This window comes from Carettochelys insculpta, chromosome 20, assembly GCF_033958435.1.
Source record: "Carettochelys insculpta isolate YL-2023 chromosome 20, ASM3395843v1, whole genome shotgun sequence".
Classification (NCBI taxonomy): domain Eukaryota; kingdom Metazoa; phylum Chordata; order Testudines; family Carettochelyidae; genus Carettochelys; species Carettochelys insculpta.
In genome coordinates, this window is record NC_134156.1 from 25,336,065 (window position 1) to 25,359,564 (window position 23,500).

The 23,500-nt window shown below is 53.5% G+C and overlaps 2 protein-coding genes across 2 annotated transcripts in view; both read right to left on the reverse strand.

The window, feature by feature from the left end:
- Nucleotides 1-23,500, reverse strand: part of GAA (alpha glucosidase) — a 306,535-nt gene that overhangs the window by 197,628 nt on the left and 85,407 nt on the right. The window lies entirely within an intron of this gene.
- Nucleotides 9,945-14,405, reverse strand: ENPP7 (ectonucleotide pyrophosphatase/phosphodiesterase 7). Its single transcript, XM_075014144.1, has 4 exons — nucleotides 14,165-14,405; nucleotides 12,448-12,593; nucleotides 11,256-11,876; nucleotides 9,945-10,169 (listed from the first exon to the last, which is right to left on the reverse strand). The coding sequence occupies exons 1-4, from the start codon at nucleotides 14,403-14,405 to the stop codon at nucleotides 9,945-9,947; spliced, it is 1,233 nt and encodes a 410-aa protein (XP_074870245.1).

Here is a 23,500-nt window from a genome sequence, read left to right on the forward strand (position 1 = left end):
AAACCTAAGGGACACTTGGAGCATGCTCATTGTGCTCTCTCCAGGTTGGTCACTCGTGCAGGCAGTTTTTCTGTGCACGGGGAAGTTTCCCTGCTACCTCTCTCTCCCTCTTTAATAAAATTACATTTCCATCGTGGAGTTGTTTGGCCCCCTGGGCAGCAAACATCTTGCCAGTGCAGGGGAGAGAAAGAAAACAAATGGAGTGGAAATGCGTAGCAAATTGGGATGCAATACACACCAGGCCTCTCCCTGCTGTGCGGTTCTCCAGCCTCTGAGGAGAGAAGGGCAGATGGGAACCGAATTACTCCGTGATGGGAAGCCTGGTGGAAAAACAAGGCACACATCAAATTCCCAGTGGAGTCAGGAGTCTCAGCTGAGCCTCGCAGGCTGTGGACACAGCCATGGCCTGCTGTGGGCACCCCCCGCTAGCCCAGTTCAGTGCCAGCAGGGTCAGTCAGGTTTTTGTGTGTGTCTGCTAAACGCTTTTGCTGAAGTCTCACTTAACAAAAGCAGAGTAGCAGAGAGAGAGCCCGGTTAGTCTGTATTCTATCAACACAAAAAGGCAGCCCAGTAGCACTTTAAAGACTGACAAAATCATTTATTAGGTGATGAGCTTTCGTGGGACAGACCCACTTCTCCAGACCACAGCCACACACGGCAGGAGATCCAGAGTGAAGTGTGAGACATATCAGGGTGAGTGGCCAGGCCAGGCTGACAGGACCACAGGAGAGGAGGACGGCCGGGTTAAGAAGCAGCAAAGAGCCAACTTTAACCCCATCAGTTCCAATCACTGCGGCAGAAGCTTGGGTGGTATAAAGTGTCACAGCACCACTGACATCAGTGGAACGATATAAGACCTGCGCACTAGCTGCAGGTCTGCCCGTGTCTCCCGCTCTGCTCGGCCACTACACCAGGTTCACAGGGCGCTGCCTCTGGAGCACCTAAGGCCTGGGAGGGTCTCAGGTGGGCGGGGTGCAAGCTGTGATGTGCAGCCTGGATGTGAAGCCAAAGTCCAGGGCATTGTGACAGGGGCTGGTGCGGCCACGGGGAGGCAGTCCGAACCCTGCTGAGTCCACACGGCCTCACAGGTCAATTTACGTGGGCACACGGGGAACCGCCAGTGCAAATTGGAGTCACCGGATCTGAAACCTGAGAGCAGCTTGTGACCTCACTGGAGCAGCCGAGTGTTCTCGCCGGAGGGGCAGGAGCCCAAAGAAATGCAGAGTCCTGCCCATTGAATATTCAGGGACGTGGTTCCATCCATTCCTGGAGGTGGTTTTATTGTAAGTTTTTCCCCAGCCTCTGACTCCTGCAGCTGCTTCCTGGAGGGGACGTAACATTGTCACACTGACATCAGAACATCTTGGGAGCCATCGCCTGTCTGTGACCAGTACTGCACCGGGATAGCTGTGTCTCCTCACACTGGCTTCCCCGCTAGGGCCATCTCTGGCCTGGCTTGCACCATCACCACCTCACGGCAAGGCAGGGTTTGTGACACCACAGAACCTGTAAGAAGTTCAAGTGTGGGGGGCTGAGGGAGGAGGGTTGAGGGGTGCAGGAGTCCGGGGCAAGGTGTATGAGGGTGTAGCCAGCTTTGGCTTCCCAGAGGAGTTTCTCCCGCTCTGGGTCAGCCCCACCGCCACGGGTACCACAACCGCCCCCCACAGGTCAATCGTTGTGGAATTCCCACCTTGCCTCAGGTGGGTGAGGGGCAACAGTTCAGAAGCCCAGCCTTGCTTCAGGCGGGCGTGGAGGAAATTAGGTCAGGCCAGGGCAGTGCGCACACACTCCCAATGCACCTGGGCCCTAGCTCAGGGCAGCAAAACCCCCAGCCCTGGTTCAGGGCAGGGCAGCAGCCAAACAGTCTCAGCTGGCAAAGTTAGCGCAAGTCTCCCAGAGAGAGCCCAGGCCTTAGCTCAGGGCAGGGCCAGGCCACCAACACAGTTCAGAGTTCAGGAAGGTCACCAATGCTTCACCTGTGCTGGCAGGGGAGGGGAGGTAGTCTGCCACCTGGGAGGTAGGACGCAGGCCCACCCCCTCCACTGTATCCCAGCCCAGGTCACAGCAGAGCTGTCTGGCGCAGGTGTCAGCAAGTGATCCAGACTGCAACATGCTGACCCACAGACCTTTAATGGTTCACGCTATTCCCTAGGCCACCCCCGCAACCGTCCACCCTGCATGCATCCAGGTAGGCTCTCTGGGTTCCCAGAATCAGCAGACATCTAGGAGGTCCCCAGCCATCTACAGCTACTGGCAGGGTCTGAGCAGTCCCTGGTCAGGTGCCCAGAACAGACCTCTAGCTCTCCTGGAGGCTGGTCTCCCACTGAGCTTTCGGGCTGGGCTTTTATAGTCCTGGCCCTGCCCCCTGACTTCCAGTCAGGTGACTGGGAGGGGCCAGGCTCAGTACAAAATGGCTCCCAGGGGGAAGCACCTCCCTTTTTGGGTCAGTGGGTCCTCACTCTGCCCCACTGCAGAGGGGCTCAGGGCTGGGTGGGACATGTGGGGCTGGACTAGGAAGTTAGGGCAGGAGGCTGACGGTGTGGCACAGGTGGAGAAGTCAGGGCAGGCGGCTGAGAGAGGAGGGGAAAGCTGCGGCAAGGTTAACTTATCTGGCTGGGGTTGCTTGCCAAAGAGCTGTGGTCAGGTGAGGGGCTGGGCTAGGATCATTGCCTCTGAATGGGGGCCCATTCTGCCCACCCTCACTGAAGTAGGAGTGGGGCCAGGGCCAGGCTGTCACAGCCAGATGGAGCAGGGGGACTGCCAGCCCCTCCCAGGGCACCTCCACTGGGAGTGCACTGTGTCCCCAGCTGGCCCCTTGCACTGCTGCGTGACTCCCCTCGCTGCTGGCACGAGCACCAACCCGCAGCGGAACGGAGTGCTCCAGCAGGCACAAGTGCCCGCGCCCGCTCCTGCTGCGGGACAGCCGGGTCATACCAGAGCATCCACCTCTCAGCAGCGCCATCCCCCTTCCTGAAGGCACTGCGGCTTGCTGGCTTTCCCTTTTCCCCTTCCGACCAATCCCTCTGTTCTTCCAGCCTGTCCTGCCAGAAGGATTATATTACCCTGGAGGGTATTAATGCAGCAATCAGTCACAGCTCCGGTAAAAAGGGATGTTTGTCATTAATACCAACTTTATTCAGGCCAAATGAGGAGCACTTAAACGCCACTGTGTTTAGTGATAATTAAACAACACAAGCCATCGCCCAAAGCATGGACAGGACTGGGTAGACCCTTAGCCATATAACAGAAGGGGTTTTCCTGGAGCGTCATTGCAAAGGCAAAAGGTGGGACAGTTAGTTAATTGCCTGAAGCTGTGCGTGTCTTTAGGGAGCCAGAGGAAGCCCCTGAGGAGAGAAGCAGGGCGAACATGACCCTGCAGAAAGACACCAGAGAAACATGTCTGCTCTGGGACTCTTGGTTCCACTCACTCTTCTGCCTTCGAGGTCTGTCTGGGACGCTTACGGGCTCCATCGCAGAGTCCCTGTCGGCTGGGAGCACATTTTCAACCCCACTTGGAACAGGCAGACGGGAAGCGTGCTAGGAAATCAGGAAGTGGTTACTATAAGCAGCTGCACTTGAGATGGGAACCATACACACTACATTCCAAGTGGTCTCTGCACCCTGTGTGGACAAGGCACATACAGATATCCCCTACTCTGTGGCCTCCTCGTTCCCAGTCTCTCCCCCTCCGGAGAGCTCAATTAGCCATATAAACCACTGCAACCACCTAGTAAGGATTAAATTAACTGCAAACACATGCACAGCGAGTGCCACCCAGCATTTCCGTGCTGAAATCCAGCAAGGCCCCCATTCAGGACTCCTGGCTTCTATTCCTGACTTTGCCGCTGACTGGCTGTGTGAGCACGAGACAGTCAAACCATGTTTCTGTGCCTCAGTTTCTCAAGCTGTTAAATCCTTTGAAAACAGGACAGTGATGTTGCTATAGAAGCTGCTAAGCTGATCACTGGTTTAAGTATTTTTGTTACTGTTGGCTCTGGCTGAAATTGCTCCCCCAGGGCGAGTCTCTGCCTCGTTTGCATAATGAGCTATTTCCACTCCCCTGTGCAAGCCCAGCTCCCCCCCCTCCCACCGCGTTGTCTTCCTGTTGTGCACCTCTCTGGTTTCAGCCTGGTTGTGGGTGAAACCAACAGAAGGAAAGCAGCTGGAGCCAGTTGCTATGGTGACAGAAGTTTACCGAGCCCCTGCATTGGGTGTGGGGCTGGGGTGAGGCCGTCCAGTGGCAGCAGTGTGACCCCCCCAGCACTTGCACGTGTGCTGCCACGAGGACGTGCGCTTTCCCAAAGGGGCTGTTCGTTTGGAAGCTACTACAAGTGATGGGAGGAAGTTAGTGGCTGCTGTTGCCGGCGGGAGTGCTGGGCCATCAGCACCAGCCTGTGTGTGTCCAGCATAGTCCTGGGCACTGCAACCTTTCCTGCGGCAGGCTGAGAACTTGGCCAGTTCACGGGTCTACCCTCAGGCCACCCGCTCCTGCCAAAGCCCCTTGGAAGGCGCTGGTACCGGCCCTTCGGCCTTCCCGGAACAGTGCCGGGGCTGGTGCAAAGGGGTCGCAGGACTGGTATATGACACTCTCCCCTCTGCCGTGAGACCCCCCAGGGCAGTGAGCCCAGCCTCCAGGTGCAGAGCTACCCCGCTTCTCAAGGTGCATGGGGCATGCCACAGCAGGGTAGACACGCACTGCAGACGTCCTCCACTCCAGCAAAGAGGAGTGTGATTTAGGGGAAGTGGGAGGGATGCTCTAACTAGCACTGATTCCTGCAGATCCACACTGAGAGGTGCAAACTTCCTCCCAGCTGTCAAATTGTCACCCCAAAGAGCTGTGCCTGGGGTCTAGAGCTGGTAATGAATGTCGTCAGAGCTCAAATTCCCTGCAAGCTTCATGAGCCAGTGCTGCAAACTAGCCTGGAATCGCTCCAACAGCTACCAAGATGCAGCCACTTCTGGGGAGCAATGTCATCACCAACACACCTCCCCATTTCAGGAGAGAAAGCAAAGGCCAGGTGGTCTGCAGAAAAGGTTTCACCAGCGGAGCCTCGCTGATGCAGTTCGACTGGTTTGAATTTCCTTCGTGGCACCAGGGCCATAGAAGAATCCCACTGGAACTAATTTTGTCCTGTCACCTGTGCCCAGAGGAAACTGGGGCAGACCAGTGACCTGTTTGAGGTGCGGACAGAAGCCGAGATCAGAGGCTGTGAAAAAGGAAGCTGCTGGAGAGTGCTGGGGTGGAGGCTCATAGGGAGGGACACACACCTGTCTGCATTGCCAAGGAGAAAAGTCTTGGGTGTCCCCTCTTTCCCCCGGCCCAGACCCTCAGTAGCCACTGAACTTAATTGTTTCCTGCAGATTTTTCAGCTCTCTGGAAGTTTTCCCGCCACTGGGAATGGGGAAGCGAGCGAATCCCCTTACTTAAGTAAATGCCCTTGTCTCCCCTGAGGGCAGGTCACATGGGAATGAACCCGCCCAGCTTGTGTCTATTGGCCTTCCCTGTGCCTGGCTGACCTGATGAACCAAACCACAAAACTGAGTCCAGGAGATCAGAATAGACCCCCATCCGGGCTGCCTTGAAAACTACCTCCCCTAATGTCCTTGTCCTCTCAGCAGGAGCCCTCTGACACAAGGGCCCAAGAATCCAAAAGAATTTGAAGGAGCTTTGTGTGTGTATGAGAGGAGGATGTGGCCAGCGATGGGGGAGGTTTGACATGGTATCTGCCGTAGTGCCAGGAAAGACAGGTGGCAGGAACGTAGCTGCAGGATAAACAGTCACTATGGTTGTGTTGCCAGCAGGCATCCGGGAATTGAGCCTCCAAGCAGACAACTCTCACAAACATCACAAGACGTTTCAAAAATCTTGTCACAGGCTGGCTGGCCCAGTACGGAAACGTCAGGCTCAGCCTTGCCTGTGCCCAGGGTTCCCCCCATTTCTTTCCATCCATGGGCGGACTACATGTTGTTATATGCACAAAGGCCTGTGCAGATCCCATAGAAACACAGGCTGCCGGCTGCGGGTGCTCTGCTCCTCAGCTGGGTGGCCCCTGAATCTCTCCTGGGTGGTCACCCAAGTGCTCAGCTTACAGGGAACTCTACCTGTGCCCTGCCAGCTGCTGGGACCAAGACAGTGGTATTTAAACCCAAGCTACAGGGCACTGGAAGGAAGGCCCCTGGAACCGGGTAGGATGTGCAGTGGAGAGGGAAGGGCTGCAGGGAAGGTAGGTTTCTCCTGCAGGGTCAGCTGTCTCAGCGGACCCCCCCCCCCGCCCCGAAAGGCAACTTTAGGGCTGTTGAGAGGGGTGAAGAATTCTTATGGGGGGGCAGAGTTAGCTTGTGCTTACATTTGCCCCTGCCCTTCATCAGAAGGGGATTGAATGTTACATTACAGGGCCACAGAGCAGAACCCAGGAAGGCCTGATGAGAGGCTGACGGCCCAGAGAAGGGCCCTGCACCGTCGCACCCAACACTGAGGTGCTGTGGGTGATGAATGCGCCACCTGGCAAATGCCTCTGGGGGCCTTTTTGTTTGTCTTGCAGGTGGTGGGGGGGGGTTCAGGTTTACACTTTTTCTCTGCACAGCATCCATGGAGTTTCAGTGGCCAGCACTTGCTCAACTTCAGAGTGATTCACAATCATTAGCTCACCCTCCTCGGAGCGATCCCGACGCGTGTCCCTGCAAGCGCCTGGAGAGATGGGTCCAAAGTCACATAGCCACTTCCCGTACGACAGAGCAGTGATGCTTGTCCAACAAGCGACAGAGAAGAGTGGGGAGCTTTCACTGGGCTGTGACTCAGGCTCTCTGGGGCAGGTGGATGGGTCGCTTGGGGCTAGGTCAGGGAGGCCTTGCTCTGGGACCATGGGCAGGACAATACCCACTTCCACCCCTGCCTGCATCGTGTCTTGCATTTTCATCCTCCTTCCAGCTGCAAAACCCTTGGGATCCCCCTGGAGACATGGTCGCCCCTCCTGCTGAATGGCACAAAAATGGGGTTGGACACATGGCACTGAACCCTAATTTTACTAGTAAATGACTAAATCCAAGCTTTCAGACCAGCAGTAGCGTTCTCCTGCCAATGGCCACAGTCAGACGCCTGATTCTGGAGGGGACTTTTTTATTTATTTTTTCCCCCCACCTAATCTCAGATGCAACGAATTATGTTTGCCCCAGCACACTCTTCCTGCCCAGGTCTGGCTGGATCCCAGCCTGCTGCGGGTCTGACATGCTGGGCAGCTGGGGCTGGCTGGCTTCCCGAGGTGGTCTTCTCTGGCTCTGTGCACTGGACTTTTCTTCCAGGGCTGCATGAAATGCTGTCATGGTTGAAAAGTGACAAAGCAGCAGCACTGTTACTTATTCCATCCCCGCGTAAAGGACGTTGCAAACTGCACCGGAGCTGGGGGTGTCGGGGCTGAAAGACAGAAAACCAGCCTTCTGCTGATGTGATGGACAACACACGCTGTCCAGGGGCCCCCAGGCACCTGCTGACATCACACCTTCCTGACCCCCCCCGCCGCCCCAGCATCACACACACACCCAGCCCTCTTCCCCTCACCCAGCTCACACAGCCCCTGGTTATGAAAGAGGACCAGACAGCTATCAAACTTCCTTGCCAGGCTTCCTTGCCTATTTTGGTGTACTGACGCGCCTGCACATACATTGCCCATTTTAAAACCAGGCGCGCAACTGTATGGTACAGTCCAAGTGTGTGGTGTCAACATGGCTGGCAGCAGGGAGCAGAAACCTGGCCTGACGCTAGCTCCGCAGTTTGGTGGTGGTGGTGTGGGGGGAACGAAAGCACCTGGGCAGCTCCACTGAAAACTGGGGTTGTTTTGTTCAAGGTCTGAGCCCTGGGCAGCTTCCTCCACAGCTGCACAGGGTGTTTCAGCAGGTTCCCTGCTCAGCCGGTCAAAGCCTGCACATGTGGCTCGTTTAGCTGGACCAGGACAAAGACTGGCACGAGGGCGGGGCTGTGAATGGCAGAGCCCTGACCCAAGGCCCTGCGTGTTTTGCTTCACATCTTGGGAAGCCGGCGCGGCAGAGTTCTGAAGTTCCCAGGGGAAGGGCTCCCTGCGAGGGGGCTTGTGAGGTGCAAGGGACAGCGCGGCCAACAGGTGCCTTGCTTGGTAACTCCACACGAGGGAGCTTTCCCCTTTCAAATACCTCACAAGTCCCAAACCAGGCTGCTCTGTCAGGCTCTCAGAAGTCCGGAAATCCCAGCCACCCCATTGCTTGTGCTAGCTGAGCTGCGCTCCCTTGTGCATGGGCTTCTCAGCGTGCTCCCCAGGCCTCGGCCCTTTCTACAGCATTGGGCTCTAGAATCTCAGCCATCGGGTTTCTGTCGCAAGCCCTTGTGGTTGAGAGAACACATGCGCTAGCCTGTGGGAAGCTGGGGGCAGTGGTGCAGAGGGGTCTGAATGGCCTGGCCTGAGGGCCTGGTGTATGGCAGCATATTTGATTACAAGAGTCCGTCTTGTCTCTCAAATAACGTGATTAAATGTCAGGGGGTTTCTGCACCTATGGTCCCCACATTTCTGTCCCGGTGCTCACTCCCTGCGCTGATTTCCTTACCCTAACCATCCCGGCTAGCTGTGCGGAGGGACGGGGCTGTGTCGGTGAGAAATTCTCTGCTCTGGCCGGTACGGATCTGAATTACGAATCAGCAGCTGGGGGCGACCCAACGTGCCTGCAACCCTCCGCACTGCAGTCCTCAATGCTGGTCAGGGGAGCAGGGCCTAGGTACTAACTTGGCTGCAAGACCAGAGGGTCGACACAAGCCTGGCAGTGGTCACTCCTGCTCTGTTCCCCATCTGCTGTGCCTACCACGCAGCTGTTCAGGGTCTGAGTGTCTCTGGGTGGGAAAAACGCCTCAGAGTGTTTCTGCACCCAGGAAGGCCTGAGACTTGCCAGGCCCCGAGCAAGGTGAGAGGGGGCCAGCTGACAGGGTGGGGCCCTGGGTGGAAGGGGCAGGGATGGGGCAATCAGAGCTGCGTGGAGTGCGGCGTGCAGTGCTCTGGCGGCCATTTGAAGTGTCCACACTTTCAGCCACTGCCGCTCCTGCCGCTGTCACAGCCGCAGCCTGGAGCCCTGGACTGTTCTGAATTGCCAGGCCCAGGGCAGCCTCCCTATTTCACACCTTCCTGTGCTCATGCAGCTCTGCTACGGGGCGCTGCCGTGGAAGTGCCAGGGTCCGAGAGTCGCCAGTTACTAGCTCAGCTAGCATCTCACAGGCTGGTCCTTCTCTCCCACATATTTCTGGCTGGAGCTCAGTAACTTGTACTGGCTAAAATGTCTTCCAGAAAGGAGGGGGACTCCATCACCTCCCTACCATAGAGAGAGTGTGTGTGTGTTTAACCAATGCGTCATCTACCCCTGCTCAGAGCACCTGTGCAAAATGAGGCAGCTTCCCGGTGCACCTGAGCCTAGTTTGCCTGGCAGGCTCAGAGGAATGCTTGCACAGCTCTGCAAGGTGCCAGCAATGAGCCCGTTCACCAGTCCTTTGCAAACGTGCCGGGCACATGTCCGGTTCCCAGAGAGAGGCATTCTGCTGAGTTCTCCCTGCTCGTGGCAGGAATGTATGCAGGGCAGGTCTCTCATCAGAGTGACGCTTCCCAGCCTGGGGAAGGAGAGACACCGAGGAGAGGAGCGGGAGAGGGGCTGGGGGAAGGAATGAGCAGCAGCAATGAAAGTGGTCTGCCACTAGGTGTCAATGTCCCAACAAGGATCCATCCCTCAGTGCCTGGCTTCTCCAGCCCACTAGCCTGCAAGAGCCTGGGCCTTCCCTTTGGAAAACCTTCAGCAGTGCCTGTCCCGAAACCTGAGACGGAGAACAATGCCGGTCCTAGTGTTCTATGTCTATGATTCTATGAAGTTCCCCCTCCCAGACCGTGGTGCCCTGTGGTGACCCAAGAGAGCCCCAAGCACCCAGAGCTGAACGTGAGGAGTCAGTCACCTGCCAGCATGGGCTGCATGACTCTCAGGGACCCGTCGTGTGGCTCGGGTGTGATCCCCAGCAGCTCACAGAGGAGGGCGTAGACATTCACGCTCTCAAAGGGCTCCACCTCCAGCCCCTTCTTGAAGGCTGGTCCCACGGCCCGGAAGATGGTCTTCATCTTCATGTCCTCGTTGTCGAAGCCGTGCTCGCCCTTGTTAAACTGCACTTTGAGTCTCTGCAAAGGGAGAGCAGTGGTAACGAGGGGACCCAAGCCAACAGGGCCTGTCAGGTTTCTCAGTCTCCTGCCACCCAGAGCAGGTGATGGTGGAGGCCAAGTAGAAATGCTGCTGGGCTGCGTCCCTCCTCGGTGCAGGTGTGAGCCCCTGGGTCCTGCTAGGCTGAAGGTCTGGAGAGTTGGTTGTCCTTTTAGATTCACTAAGTGACAGCGAGGGCCCAAGAATGCTGCCTACAGGTGTCATAAAGGAGGTCAGGTCTGTGCAGGCGCTGACCCTCAGAACCCGGGGGTCTGAATCCTGCCCCACAGCTTGTTCTCTGCTCGTGCTGCCTGTCTCTTCCACCCTGGCCCTGCCATGCACCTGAGCCCTGACCGGAAGCAAGGCCCCGTCCCAAGCTGCGCTGTGTCGTGGGCTTTGTTTTGCTGTGGACAGGGCCAGGTTTGAACGAAGCCTTTGTTCAGTCTTGGCAGGAGCAGCGACTGGGTGATTTGGGGCTAGTGCCTTTCTCCCCAGGTTAGGTCTGCACTGCACATGGAGTGCGGTCCAGGTAACAAGCCGTCCTGCAGCACCTCAGGGACTTACACCTTTATTTATTAGGTAATGAGTGTTCGAGGGTGAGACCCACTTCCTCCGATTTCCCGGCACAGGTGGGCATGGCAGGGTTAGCTTCAGCCTCGCCAGTGCAGGTAGCGATAGTCACAAGGACATTGTGGCACAGATCTCAGCGGGGTTGTCCTATGAGACTCAGGCTGATTGGCTCCGAGCTAGTGCGGTTAGCCTACCCACCTGTGGCACACGTGAGCTCAGAGTGGAGGCTCCCAGATCAGAAGAGCTGTCCCTATGGCTGCTCTGCTCTTAAACGTTGAGCCTCTGGGGCTGCTTATGGGAGAAGGGCTCTGCTTTCTGCCACCGTGGGCAAGTTCCTGGCGCTAGGGGCTGGATTCTACCTCCGCGTCCCCCTTTCTGTTTGCAGAGAGGGAGCAGACATGGAGCCTCAAACAGCAGACACCTGCCGCTGTACAATAAGGACAGAGGGTGAGTAAGACATGTCCAAGTTTAGGCAGTAGACTGCACCTACAACTTACCCCATGGATCACGTATCCGGGGTCACCGTACATCAGCAGGGGCGTGAGCCTGGTGTTGTTTGCATAGTGGAACCTCTTGGGGAACTCCTCTTTCTTGTAGACATGGAGCTTCGGGTGGGCACTTTTCAGGGTCTGGTACACCTGCTCTAGTTTGCCTTCCTTGGTTATCAGCAGCCCATTGGGTCCATAGTCCAAGAGCTCAAACTGGATGTCCTTGAAGGAGAAGTTCTGCACCGCGCCAAGGTGGATTTCGCCCTCCTTTATGACTGTGTCCATCCCATGGTCTGATGTGATGATCAGGTTGAGTGTTGACTCCAGGCCAGTATCCTTAATGCGTCTCCTTAGGTAGCCAACTGCTCGATCCACCTGCATGACCATGTCCTTCCTCTCCTGGGATTCGGGGCCATACTTGTGTCCGGTGGAGTCTGGCTCCCCAAAGTAGAGCGTGACAAAGTCTAGATTGTCCTCCCAGAACCAGCTCATGACAGTGTCGATGTTCTGCATCCACTCCGTTTCGTTGTTGTACTTGTGGAAAAGGGGCTCTATTTTCTTCACGTTCACCTCCTCGCCTTGGTAGGTGGCGTTCCCCCCGGGGAAGAAGAGGGAGCCTGTCTTTAAGCCCTGTTCAGCAGAACAACAATTCAGGCCAGAGACATACCCCAGTTACTCACTTCTGCTTATCCAGCCATCTGAGTGTCCCTTTTCCTCCAACCACCCACCTCCCCGTAAGCCTCTCCTGCAGTCTCCAGTAAGCTTTTCCCTATCTGCCACGTGGAAGAATTCACCTGAAACACACCCATCCCAACATTCACCTGCACTGAGTTTCCCCCCCACTGATGTTACTAATACTCTGCTGTAACTCTAGAATTAGTGCTGTATTTGTATATCCCTTGGGTTTTCTGGCCTCTATCCAGTATGGCTGTTGCATCTCCACAGGGTTGTCATAGGGCTGGAGCAGATCAGGGGTGAGCAAACTTTTTACATCAGGCCTTACTTTTCACTCCTGCAATTAACAGGCCCCTCCAGGATGGCCCTGGAAGTGAGTGGTGGCGCTTATATTCCCCCACCCCCGGGGGGGCGGTGAGGCTGACCCGAGCAACGCCCGTAGTTCTCTGAGCCTGACGCAGAGAAGGACAAAGTGCCGCTGCTGCTGTTCTTGCGAATGCTGGAGACGGCGGCTGCAGCCACCTACCTGCCTCTGTGCTGTGATCCAGAGGGGCAGGCTGCCATTGTCCCACCACTTGAAGACGCCCTGGGTGTGGTAGAAGGATAACTTCTGGCCACTGCTGGTGTTGTACCACATGTTGTGAACCACACCGTGATTTTCTATGTACCTTCCTTCCGAGAGAGAGAGAGAGAGAGAGGGGCAGGCTCAGCGTCACAGGTTCAGAGTAATTGCACCTGGATTCTCCTTCCACCAGGGTCACCCAGCGATTCCGTCTCCCAGCTGTCACCTCTCTTGGGTGGAGCCCCTCGCCTCTCTCCTTCCTCCCCTGGGGTTTTCAGGCTGTGCAATCTCCTGCCTTAGGCTATGATCTTCCCAGACTGTCCAGGGCCAGTCCCTGCACTTGGCTGCTTCTCCAAGGGCTATGAACAGCGCGTTGCCAGCAGCTGTGAGTTACTCGCAGCTCTAAGCAAGCACATTTATTCCTCAAAAGAAAGCATTACAGAGAAAACAATAAGAGTCACATGCATTTGACAGACCTCACCAGGGGTTGCCCCCAAGCCCAGCCCTGGCTCTGATAGGCCTTCTGAACCTACAGCTGCCTTTTCCCCATCCTCACAAGCTCATCAGTCTTGCAGGTGCAGGAGCAGAACAGCCAGCTGGGCAGTTCATGCATCTCAGTATAGCTCAGCCCTGTGATCTCTGGGAACAGCTGGTCAGCAGACTCCAAGAGGCAGGGCTTTGTGTAACCAAGGTGGGGAATTTGTACTGATCCCCCTGGAAGGTATTCCCCCGGGGAGCCCATCTCATCGGACCCCTTTTCAGGGGAGGCTTTGAAACTGCCATGCCTCACATCACATCTCTCCACCCCCAGAGGCACCATGCAGAGCCAGCCTCCAGGACTCTGCCAACCCTGGCATGGGGGGCAGGCCGGTGTGTCCAGGGGGTTGCAGATGTGCAGAGATTGGTCACAGCACGGCAGAACATCTGGAGGGAGCATCTCGCAGGGAATTCCTTCCAGAGCCTCTGCCCCACCCAGACCCCAAAGGATGAGCCCCGCCCCTGGCACCCACCACATAGGAACAGCAGCAGAGGCTGGAGCCTTCAGAGCCTCCGACCGTCGCCCATTAGCCCGGCAACTCGTTTGGCATTTATTGAACTCCTGCCACTGCTCCCCCGTGGCTGCACAGTGCTCCCCCACCGCCTTTACCACTCCCTTCTCCTGCTGCAAGGACCCACCCGCTCCTGGACCTTGGCCCAGACCGCCCCCACCAAAGACGGGTTGGCCTCGAACTGGAGGCCCATGAGGGCACAGGTCAGGTCTCCCTGTGTCTTCCAGTGGGGGTCTTTAGGGGTGGCCTCAATCAGATGCCACCAGTGCACTGACAGGGCCAGAGAACCAGCCTGACTAGGACACCAGTGCTGCTGCAGTTGGAGCAGAGCAGCTTCCTTGCCTTTCAGTGCAGCGAAATCCACCCTCCACACCCAGCCAAGACGTGTCTGGTGAGAACCACTAACCCTTTGCGGAAGGCTGAACGAACAGGCAGCAGCAGCCTGGTGGATGCTGCCAAGCGGGGGAGGCGGTCACAGTCGGGAGCATCACTAGTGCCAGCTGGACTGTGTCCTGAGGGCAGGGCACAGGTGGAACAGAGCAATCCTTCTGTGCTGGGGTTTCATCACGCCCTTCCCTGGCCCTGCCGCCAGCCTGCTCCCCCCAGTGCCGAAGGGGGTTTATGGAGCTCACCAGTCATCAGGGTGAAGTGGCACGGGCTGGTCAAAGTGATGAAGGCAGGAGTCATGTAACGTGCCTTCACCCCATCCCTTGCCATGGCATCCAGATTGGGGGTGTCCACATCCTGGTCGTAGTTCCAGCGGAAGCCGTCAAAGGAGACCAGCAGGACTTTGCCGCGGTTGCCCCTGTCCTGCAGAGGAGCACAAGCTCCTAGGGAGAGGACAGCAAGCACCAGCCCCCAGGAAGGAAACATCTTCCAGCCTCTGCACAGAGAACGAAACAAAAGCCGCAGACCAGCTGTTAATAAGGAGAAGCAGGGAGCCAAGTTCAGGGCCCTATCTTATCCTGCGATCAGTGGGCTGTGCACATGGCTGGCTAGAACTTCCCCTTGTAGCCCATTGATTGTAACCTGCTAGGGTTTGACCGATGGATGGGAACAGGATTATGTGAGCATTTTCCCCCAGCCCAGCCCCCAGGTGCTCTCCAGAGCCACCGTCAACTTCCATCACTTCAGATACAAAAATGACACATGCATGCAAATGAGATAATCATATTCAGCGGAGAGTAACTTTTCCAAGGACACTTCCCGTAACTCATTTTGCACCAAATGCAGCATAAGTATGCCAGCATTGTGTCATAACATCACTGGGGTAAATACGGGGTGTTGTGTCACATCAGGGATGAGACAGGTCCTGAGGGAAGGAATGGAGGAGCGTGACACAGTGGTTTCTGCCGCATTGCAGACCTTGCTGCTCTGGGGGGCAAGGGCCTGGCTGAGAGTGTACGGCCTAGAAGGGGCTCATCATGCTGGAGAAGAGATCATAGAATCATAGAACACTAGAAGTGAAAGAAGCCTTGAGAGGTCTCGGCAGGACCAAGCACCTTCTAGATCATCCCTGACAGGTGTTTGTCTAATCTTCTCTTAAATACCTCCAGTGATGGAGGTTCCACATTCAGCCTCCCTAGGCAATTTATTCCGGTGCTTAACCACCCTGACAGGAAGTTTTCCCTAATGGCCAGCCTTCACCTCCCTTGCTGAAATTTAAGCCCGTTGCTCCTTGTCCTGCCTCAGAGGTTAAGAAGAACAATTTTTCTCACTCCTCCTTGTAAGACCCCGTTAGGTACTTGAAAGCTGTGATGTCCCCACTTAGTCCTCTCTTTTCCAGACTAAATAAACTCAATTGTTTCACTCTTCCCTCAAAAGGTCACGTTTTCTAGACCTTGAATTAATTTTCTTAGTCTTCTCTGGACCTTTTCCAAGCTGCTTCTCATCTAGCACTGGCTGCTTCTCTCTCTTGCACACAGTCCTCCCAGCTGGCATAAGAGCTTTCTCCTCAGCAGCCCCTGGGGCAATGTGCTGCTAACCAGCCTCCTTCTTTACATCCCCACTGAGCGTCAGTATCTCTCATGTATTTCCCTCAGCTTTCACTCCCTCCACTGTTTGTTTCGCTTGCAAAGCACCCTGGGACATGCCACGTGTCTGATACACACTGCTCAGTGTTATGTGGGATTGCACGGCCCGATTCTGGTAAGGCCTGCTGGCTGTCCAGGCACCAAACCCAGCAGAGCTGCCAGGTGGCTGAGAATGGACCCTGGAGAGATTGGTTTGGACAGACTTGCTTCACACCAAAGAAGCAAATCTTGACCTGGGAACAAGACCACGACAGAGGCCTGGGAATCTGTGCTGCTCTCCACTGCTGGGGCAGATGATGGACCCATGGTGGTGTGAGCATCGCTTCTGGTTATCACTGCCCCTGCGGAGGTGGCAGCACCACCTCCTTTGTCTTTATCACCGTCATGAGGATGTATCAAATGAGACAGTCTCTGAGCCTCCTCCCCATCCCTCTGCTGATGGCCACTGGAGGGGAAGATCCATCTTGCAGGTGCTAATCCCTGACTGCAACCTTCAGCACTCCTGAGTTTTATTAGGTCAGACCTCCATTTTATCAATTGCTTTGCATTTTATTGCTTCTTTTGAGCATCATTGTTGCTGACTCGCCTCCCTGCAAACTGGGGCTTAATCTTTTAACAGGATGACATAACATGGGTTTAACATAGTTCAGAGCCCCTGGAGACGTATCAACCTTTGTGTGTTTACGCCATCCCTCCTTGTTCATTGGGCACAGTTTCCTCCTTGGCCACAGCACATCACAGCTAAGTCTGGCTTTTCGCTTGCAGGGTAAGGGCAATTTGTCATGATTCTGTGGTTCCACGGTAGGTTCTGGGCCCTGTGCTGTTCCCTTTGATTCTCCCCCACTGGTGAGTTGATTGACTTTGAGTTGGGTGAGCCTCTTCTCCATACCAGTAAGTTCAGATCTCTGGTGCCTAACCCCTTTGCTGACACTAAGTAGCCTATCATGTGTGGAAGATATTGTATGGCTAGAATGAAACATGACTAAAACCCAGGAACTTCCATTAACCCATGCACTCATGATGCTTCTCATGATGCCCTCCTGGACCCTTCCATCTTGTTTGCCTCTTGTGCTGATGGAGTGATGCCTGGGAGATCTTCGTGGCCATGAGCTGTCCTTATCATCATCATCATCATCATCATCATCATCATCATCATCATCATCATCATCATCATATTTGCATGCTGCCGCCAGCATTTAGGTCAGCAAGGAAGCTCCTTCACTCCTTTTTGTTTCTAGCATGTTTTTTAATGGTTCCCCGGTTGTGGTCCAGGTTTTTCATCTGAGTTTCCACAGCTCTTTGCCATGTTGTTTTTGGACAACTTTTGCTTGTCTTCAGTGTCCATCTTATTGTGGCTCTGGTGATGGATTCGGTTTCCATCCGGAGCACATGGCCAGTCCATCTCCAATGCCTACTGTCAATGAGAGTTCCCTTATCCCCTTGGCTGCACTGTGTCAGTAGATCTTGGCTTCAAATTGTTCTGGGCCAAAAGATACAGAGGATTTTTTGGAGGCGGGTTTTCTGGACTCAAGACAGTTTGGACATGTCAACGTTTCCCACACCCCAGCATTCTCTACTATACAGTAATGTTGAAAGTACACGGCTGTGAGGAGAAGAAAAGAACGGCCACATTGGGTCAGACCAAAGGTCCATCTAGCCCAGTCTCCTGTCTGCCAACAGAAGCCAATGCCAGGTGCCCCAGAGGGAGTGAACAGAGTAGGGAATCATTGAGTGATCCCTCTTCTGTCAGCCATTCCCAGCCTCCAACACGCAGAGTCTAGGGACACCATTCCTACCCTTCTAATTAGTAAGTATGGATGGATCTAACCTCCATGAATGTATCTAGTTCTTTTTTGAACTCTGATAAAGTCCTGGTCTTCACAAGATCCTCTGGCCACGTGTTCCACATGTTGAACGAATCGCCAAGGGAGGTGGTAGAATCTCCATCACGGGAGCTATTTAAGAAGAGGTTAGATAGATGGCTTTCAGGGATGGTCTAGAAAGTGCTTGGTCCTGCCATGAGGGCAGGGGGCTGGACTCGATGGCCTCTCGAGGTCCCTTCCAGTCCTACTCTTCTATGATTCTATGACTGTGCGCTGTGTGAAGAAAAACTTCCTTCTATTCACTTTAAACCCGCTACGTATTAATTTCATTTGGTGATTCCTAGGTCTTATGTTATGGGAACAAGTAAATAACTTGTCCTTATTCATGTTCTCCCACCTGTCATGATTTTATTGACCTCTATCATATCCCCACTTAGTCTCCTCTTTTCTAAGCTGAAATGTCCCGGTCTTTTACATATCTCTTCATATTGCACCATTCCAAACCCTTACCTATTTTTGCTGCCCTTTTCTGACCCTTTTCCAGTGCTAATATATCTTTTTTGAGGTGAGGCAACTGCATCTGTGTGCCGTACTCAAGAAGTGGGCGTACCATGGATTAATATTGAAGCAATAAGTTATTCTTTGTCTTGTTCTCTATCCCTTTTTAAATGATTCCGAACGTTCTGGTTGGTTTTTTAGACGGCTGCTGCACACTGAGGGGATGTTTTCAGGGAACTATCCACAATGACTCCAAGATATCCCTCCTGAGTGGTAATAACTAATTTAGTCCCTATCAGTTTGTATGCATAGTTGGGATTATGGTTTTAAATATGCATTACTTTGCATTTATTAACATTTAAATTCATCTGCCATTTTGTTGCCTAGTCACCTACTTTTGTGAGATCCTTTTGAAGCTCTTCACAGTCTGCTTCGGTCTTAATTATCTTGAGCAGTTTAGTATCATCAGCAAATTTTGCCACCTCACTGTTTACCCCTTTCTCCAGCTCATTTATAAATAGCTGAATAAGATATGTCCCAGTATGGACACTTGGGGGACATCACTTTTACCTCTCTCAGTTCTGAAAACTGATCATTTATCCCTACCTGAGAGAGGATCACAAAATCTTTGGGTTTGTACTGCTTCGAGGGAGCAGGCACCAGAATGCTGGGAAAGTCTCTAATGCTGAATCTTTCCAGAGCGGATCCAGGTCTCTTTGTGCAGCTGAGTGAGGCCCTACCTCCGTGCTTGTCGGAAGAGGCTTGAGAGCCTGGCCCAGTGAGCCCAGGTAAAGGGGAGACCATCCATGAAGTCCAGGTCTTGAAGGGATGAGTGGAGGCCCACTGAATTCCTCTTGGTATGTTGTGATATTTTGAGGGATTCTGGGCCAAGCTGAGAGAACTCACCCTGGGCAAACTGCTTAAAACCGGGCCAGACTGGGATTTCCTTCTCACTGAGGCAAACCAAGCCAGCCACAATAGTACCTCTGCCAGCCCCTCTGGCCAGCCAGAAGCTTCACAAGCAAACCCACAGATTCTCCAGCAGCATCTAATGCCCAAACCCCTCATTACTCAGGTGAGAGGTTACGAAAACCTATTTCACCAACTCCACCCAGATTCTTCTGGCCCCAAAGGGTCCAGCCCTATTCCCAGGTCGATAGATACTTAGGTCTTACCCAAACAGCACGAGGCTGGGCCAGTCCTTTAGAAACTAAAATCTAAAGGTTTATTTACAAAGAAAGAAAGACCAGGGTGAGAGAGAAAAATTGTTAAAGTGGTACAGGACATGCATCAGTTACAGCCATTGCTGCAGGGTACAGCAATGTTACAAGCTGCTATACTTGAGAGTCTCTGCAAATACATCCCATGTGGGATAGGTCCATAGTCCATGCAGGCTTAGTTCATGATGAGTGAAGAAAAAGAATGAGATGGTCACTGCCAGGGTCATGCATACAGAGTGGCCCTGTGGAGGGGAAAACCCTTTCTTCTTCGCTTAGTCAGTGGAGGAACACCTGATCAGGTTGCCTGCTGTGGCACTCTGCCATTGGCCTCTGGGCTAGACAGCATGTCTCAGTCAATGTGGATTCAATGTCTGGGTCTCTGGTCCTTTGTTCAGCCAGTGTCACATGACGGGGGAGATGATCAAACCTTCCACTGGGAGTCCTCAGGTCTAAAGATTTCTAATGCAGATATAGCCGATAGCTATAACGTTACAGACAACGATGGCACTGACAGAAAAGTAACAAACCAATTCCATGCGCTACCAGCTTCCATTAGACACCATACTCAGCCTGCTTGGCACAAGATTTGGTGCAAACTTAACACAGCAAGCACAGAAATGGTTTTCACATTTATTGTAAAAATCCAGTAATATCCCCCGCCTTCTGTTGGGGCTGCATTACCCAGGGCGAGGGTCAGCAACCTTTCCCAGGCCAAGTGCTGAAATCTGACATTTTGACCTCTATGTAGGGGCTGAGTGTGATGGGGTCCGGGGTCCCCCAAGCTCTGCAGCCCTTCTGCAGGCAGGAGTGACTCTCACTCAGCAGGAGCACAGCAGGTTTATTAGCCGACAGGACACAGCATTGTACAAAGGAGTCAGTCCAGCAGGCAGAGACAGCCAGTCCAATCCATGTTGGGGAGAGGAGACCCTGAGGCACCCCCAGAGCCGGGGCCTTGCCCCCTCCTTCGTCTCTCTCTCCCTCAGCCCAGAGTAACTGCTTCCCAACTCCCAGTTCCAATTCAAACCCCTCAAGCTCCACCTCCTCCTTTGTCTCCAGTACAAAAGTATTACCTGGTTGTCAAGGTTACTCTCAGCAGGAGACCCACACCCTCTGTGAGCCACTCACATACACATAGGTATCCCCCACTCCATCACATGAGTGCCAGCGATACTTTTAAAAGTCACTGGTAGTCCTACTTACAACATCTTCATTAATAAATACATTGAGGCAGAGCTTTACTGCTTAAATGGTGGTTGGTAGCATTAGCTGGTCTTTTGTTAATCCACAGGCGACGTGGCTTCGAGCAAGCTCCCGGCTGTATGGGGCAGGAGGGGAGGGGCTGAGCTCCTGTCCTGTGTGCTGATGAAAATTGGCTCAAGTGCCACTCTTGGCACCAGTGCCAGTGGTTACTGACCCTGACCCTGACCCTGACCCAGGGGATGACAGTGCTGGAGAGGGTTGCAGACATAACACACTCCCATACACCTGTTTTGACTTCAGAACTGAGCTCATTGTGATCAGTAGCGCCTGTAGAGTTGGACTGGAAGCTTTTGATTACGTTGATTACGCAGAGAAGGATTCCATATGCCTGCAGAATGCTCCATAGATTATACCTGTGAATGCTTCCAAGCCCTTCTCAAAGTCTGTGACATTTATATAGAATTTCCATTGCCTTCTACTCATCGTTCTATCATTTTTCATAGAGTGGAGATCTGGTCCGTGCATCTCCACCCTTTCTCCGATAAAACCCAGCTTGCTATTTTCTGAGAATGCTATCTATGGCCTCTGATATGTGGTGGACTATGATCTTGAACAATACTTCACTTGGGCAGATACATGGCTGATCCCGTGTCAGTTATTAAACCACTGAGAGGTCCTTTCTTTGGTTTGTTCACTATAACTCCCTTGGCCCACTCCCCCAGCACTTTTCCCCTTTCCCAGACGGATGTAAACAGAGGGGCCAGGAGAGACACTGCTAACTCAGCATGTACCATGCACCATGGAGCTCTCCCATTTTTTATGGCTTGAAAGATCTCTTCCTTAGCTGGGGCATCAGTGTTAATATCAGCATCTCCTTCTGCCTCCTGGCTGTTTGTGTCCCCTTTAGGGGATCTCCCTATTCAGCGGTTCTTTGACATGCTCTGCCCAGTGCATTTCTTCCTTTTCTTGTGTTGTTAGGAAGTGGCCCTGTCCGTCTTCCAAGAGAGTGCTGCTTGGTACGTGCCAGTGTGATGGGGTTCAGGGGTCCCCAAGCTCTGCACCCCATCCACAGGCAGGAGTGACTCTCACTCAGAAGGTAGAACAGGAAGTTTATTAGGCGACAGAGGCCCAGCTCAGCACAGAGGTGTCAGTGCAGCCGGCAGAAACAGTCATTCCAACCCGTCCTGGGGCGAGGAGCCTGAGGGGTGCCCCTCTGGGGTGTAGCTTCCTCCCTTGCCAGGCTGGCTGCCTTCCAACTCTCTCTTGCCCCAGCTTCTAACTGCCACCTCCAATTCAAACCCTGCTCGGCTCCTCCCTGCTCTGTGTTCAGGGCAGAGGTGTTACCTGCCAGCCTAGGTTACAGCCCCAGGGGTCATCCTTAGCCGCTGGGAGCTGCTGTGCCTGTTACACACACATCCAGCCTGAGTCTCACATGTACTCCCCCCCGACTCCATCACAGCCATTTACCCCAGTTAATTCACATCATTTTGTAGACAGTTCCTTCTTCACTATAAGCAGCTGTGTCCTCTGCTTGTGCAGCCAGAATCTAATGTATTTAATGTTGACTGTCTGCTCCCATGAGATGTTTGACCTCCTGGCATGCCTTGCTACACTTCTTATGATATTTGTCCAATAGCTGCTGGGATTTGTCTGCACCTTTTTTTTTTTCAGATTCATGTGGTTTCTATGGCAGTCCATGTGCTGACCGTAACTCACTCCTTCCTTCTCTTCTGCCTGTAGCCTACAGAGGCCTCACTTCCCTGTTTAGAAATCTCAGTCGCTTTGTCCCACTTCTTGTCGATCTCTTCATCTGCATTCAGCTCCTCCTCTTCATAAGGTTGATCAGCTGCCCCAAACGGGTTCTTTCAATGTAGAATGAAGGCTTTCTGAATTGCAGGGGCCTTTAGCTTGTCAGTACTATAACATCCGTGTCCATCGTTTGGTGGACTCACGCTGCTCAGTTTTAGCTTGATGGAGGTTGCTGCCAACACCTGCATCCCTTCTCACTTTCACATCTGGCAGGGAGTGTTATCATTCACCATCAATCATCATATGGTACATCTGTTACTTCTCTCTGCCTTTGGCAAAACATCATAGGGTCCCACTCATGACAAGTTCTTAGTACTGTAGAAATCAACATTTCTCTCCGTTTTCATGGCCTTCCCATTGCTCTTTCATTGTTTATGCTGTCCTTACAGGGCTTGGCATTCAGGTATCCCATGAGGATAGTTAGGGCATGGTGTGGTACTCTTAGGCCACCTGGACTGTAAAGTAGGATGTGTCCTTTACTTCTCCATCACTGTCGTTTGTTGGAGCACAGCCTGAATCAAGACAGTATTCCTGGGTTTCCCCTTCAGTCTGGCTCTCATAAGTCAGCTGCAGATGGATCTCCACTCAAGCAGGGACCAGTCACTCCACTCCCTTCTTCCAAAAGATGGCAACAACCTCGTAGTGGTTCAGACTATCCAGAATCAAGGCTGTCAATCTTTCCTTCTGCTGTCACAGACACCCACGATGTGTGAACTGTTGTGTCTCATCTCAGCTGTGACCTGAGGTAGCTTCCTGGTTTCATACATTGTCTGTACATTCCAAAAACTGTTTGTTTTTTGTCTTTGCGTTGAGCACGTCAGTTTTTCAACCAGTGGCTTCCTTTCGGCTTCCATTATTGGCAGTCATTCAGATCATTGAATCCTGAAGCCCCTCGGGCACAGTAATGGGTGACTGCTCCACTGCTGTTTCCATATTGTGTTTCGAATATGACACGAGAGGGTTGGGAGGACCCGGGTATCTGTTTTGTCTGGCCTCTGTCCCGCAGAACTAGCCAGCACGGCTGAACCTGCCCGGAGCAAAACAGCCCTCCCGACACAGACTCTGGGGCTTGTTGGAGTACTCCAGCTGGCCTGCCACAGCCGTGCACAGACACCAGTGGACAATGATCTTGTTGTCTTGTTTAGCAGACCCTAATCTAGTCTGCAGCCTGCAGGTCCCTCTTCAAACTCTAATGTGGACACATTCCTGAAAGGACTCAGTGTCAGAAGAATAGGTGCACATATGCTAGGGGTTTATATGGCCACCTCAGCATTTAGAGTCTGGGGATGTGCCAGGGGATGCTGTCCCCTCACTGTCACCTATTGGGGTATTCTGGTTTGACATCTCCCAACGCTGAAAGAAAGGAGAAGGCCACACAGAAATCT

Excerpts from the sequence above, each read along its gene's own strand:
- ENPP7 (XM_075014144.1), bottom strand. The coding sequence starts at position 14,405 with ATGTTTCCTTCCTGGGGGCTGGTGCTTGCTGTCCTCTCCCTAGGAGCT. Across the intron at positions 12,594-14,164 it reads CCACTTCACCCTGATGACTG|GAAGGTACATAGAAAATCAC; the intron begins GTGAGCTCCATA and ends CTCTCTCGGAAG. Across the intron at positions 10,170-11,255 it reads CCGGATACGTGATCCATGGG|AGACTCAAAGTGCAGTTTAA; the intron begins GTAAGTTGTAGG and ends CTCCCTTTGCAG.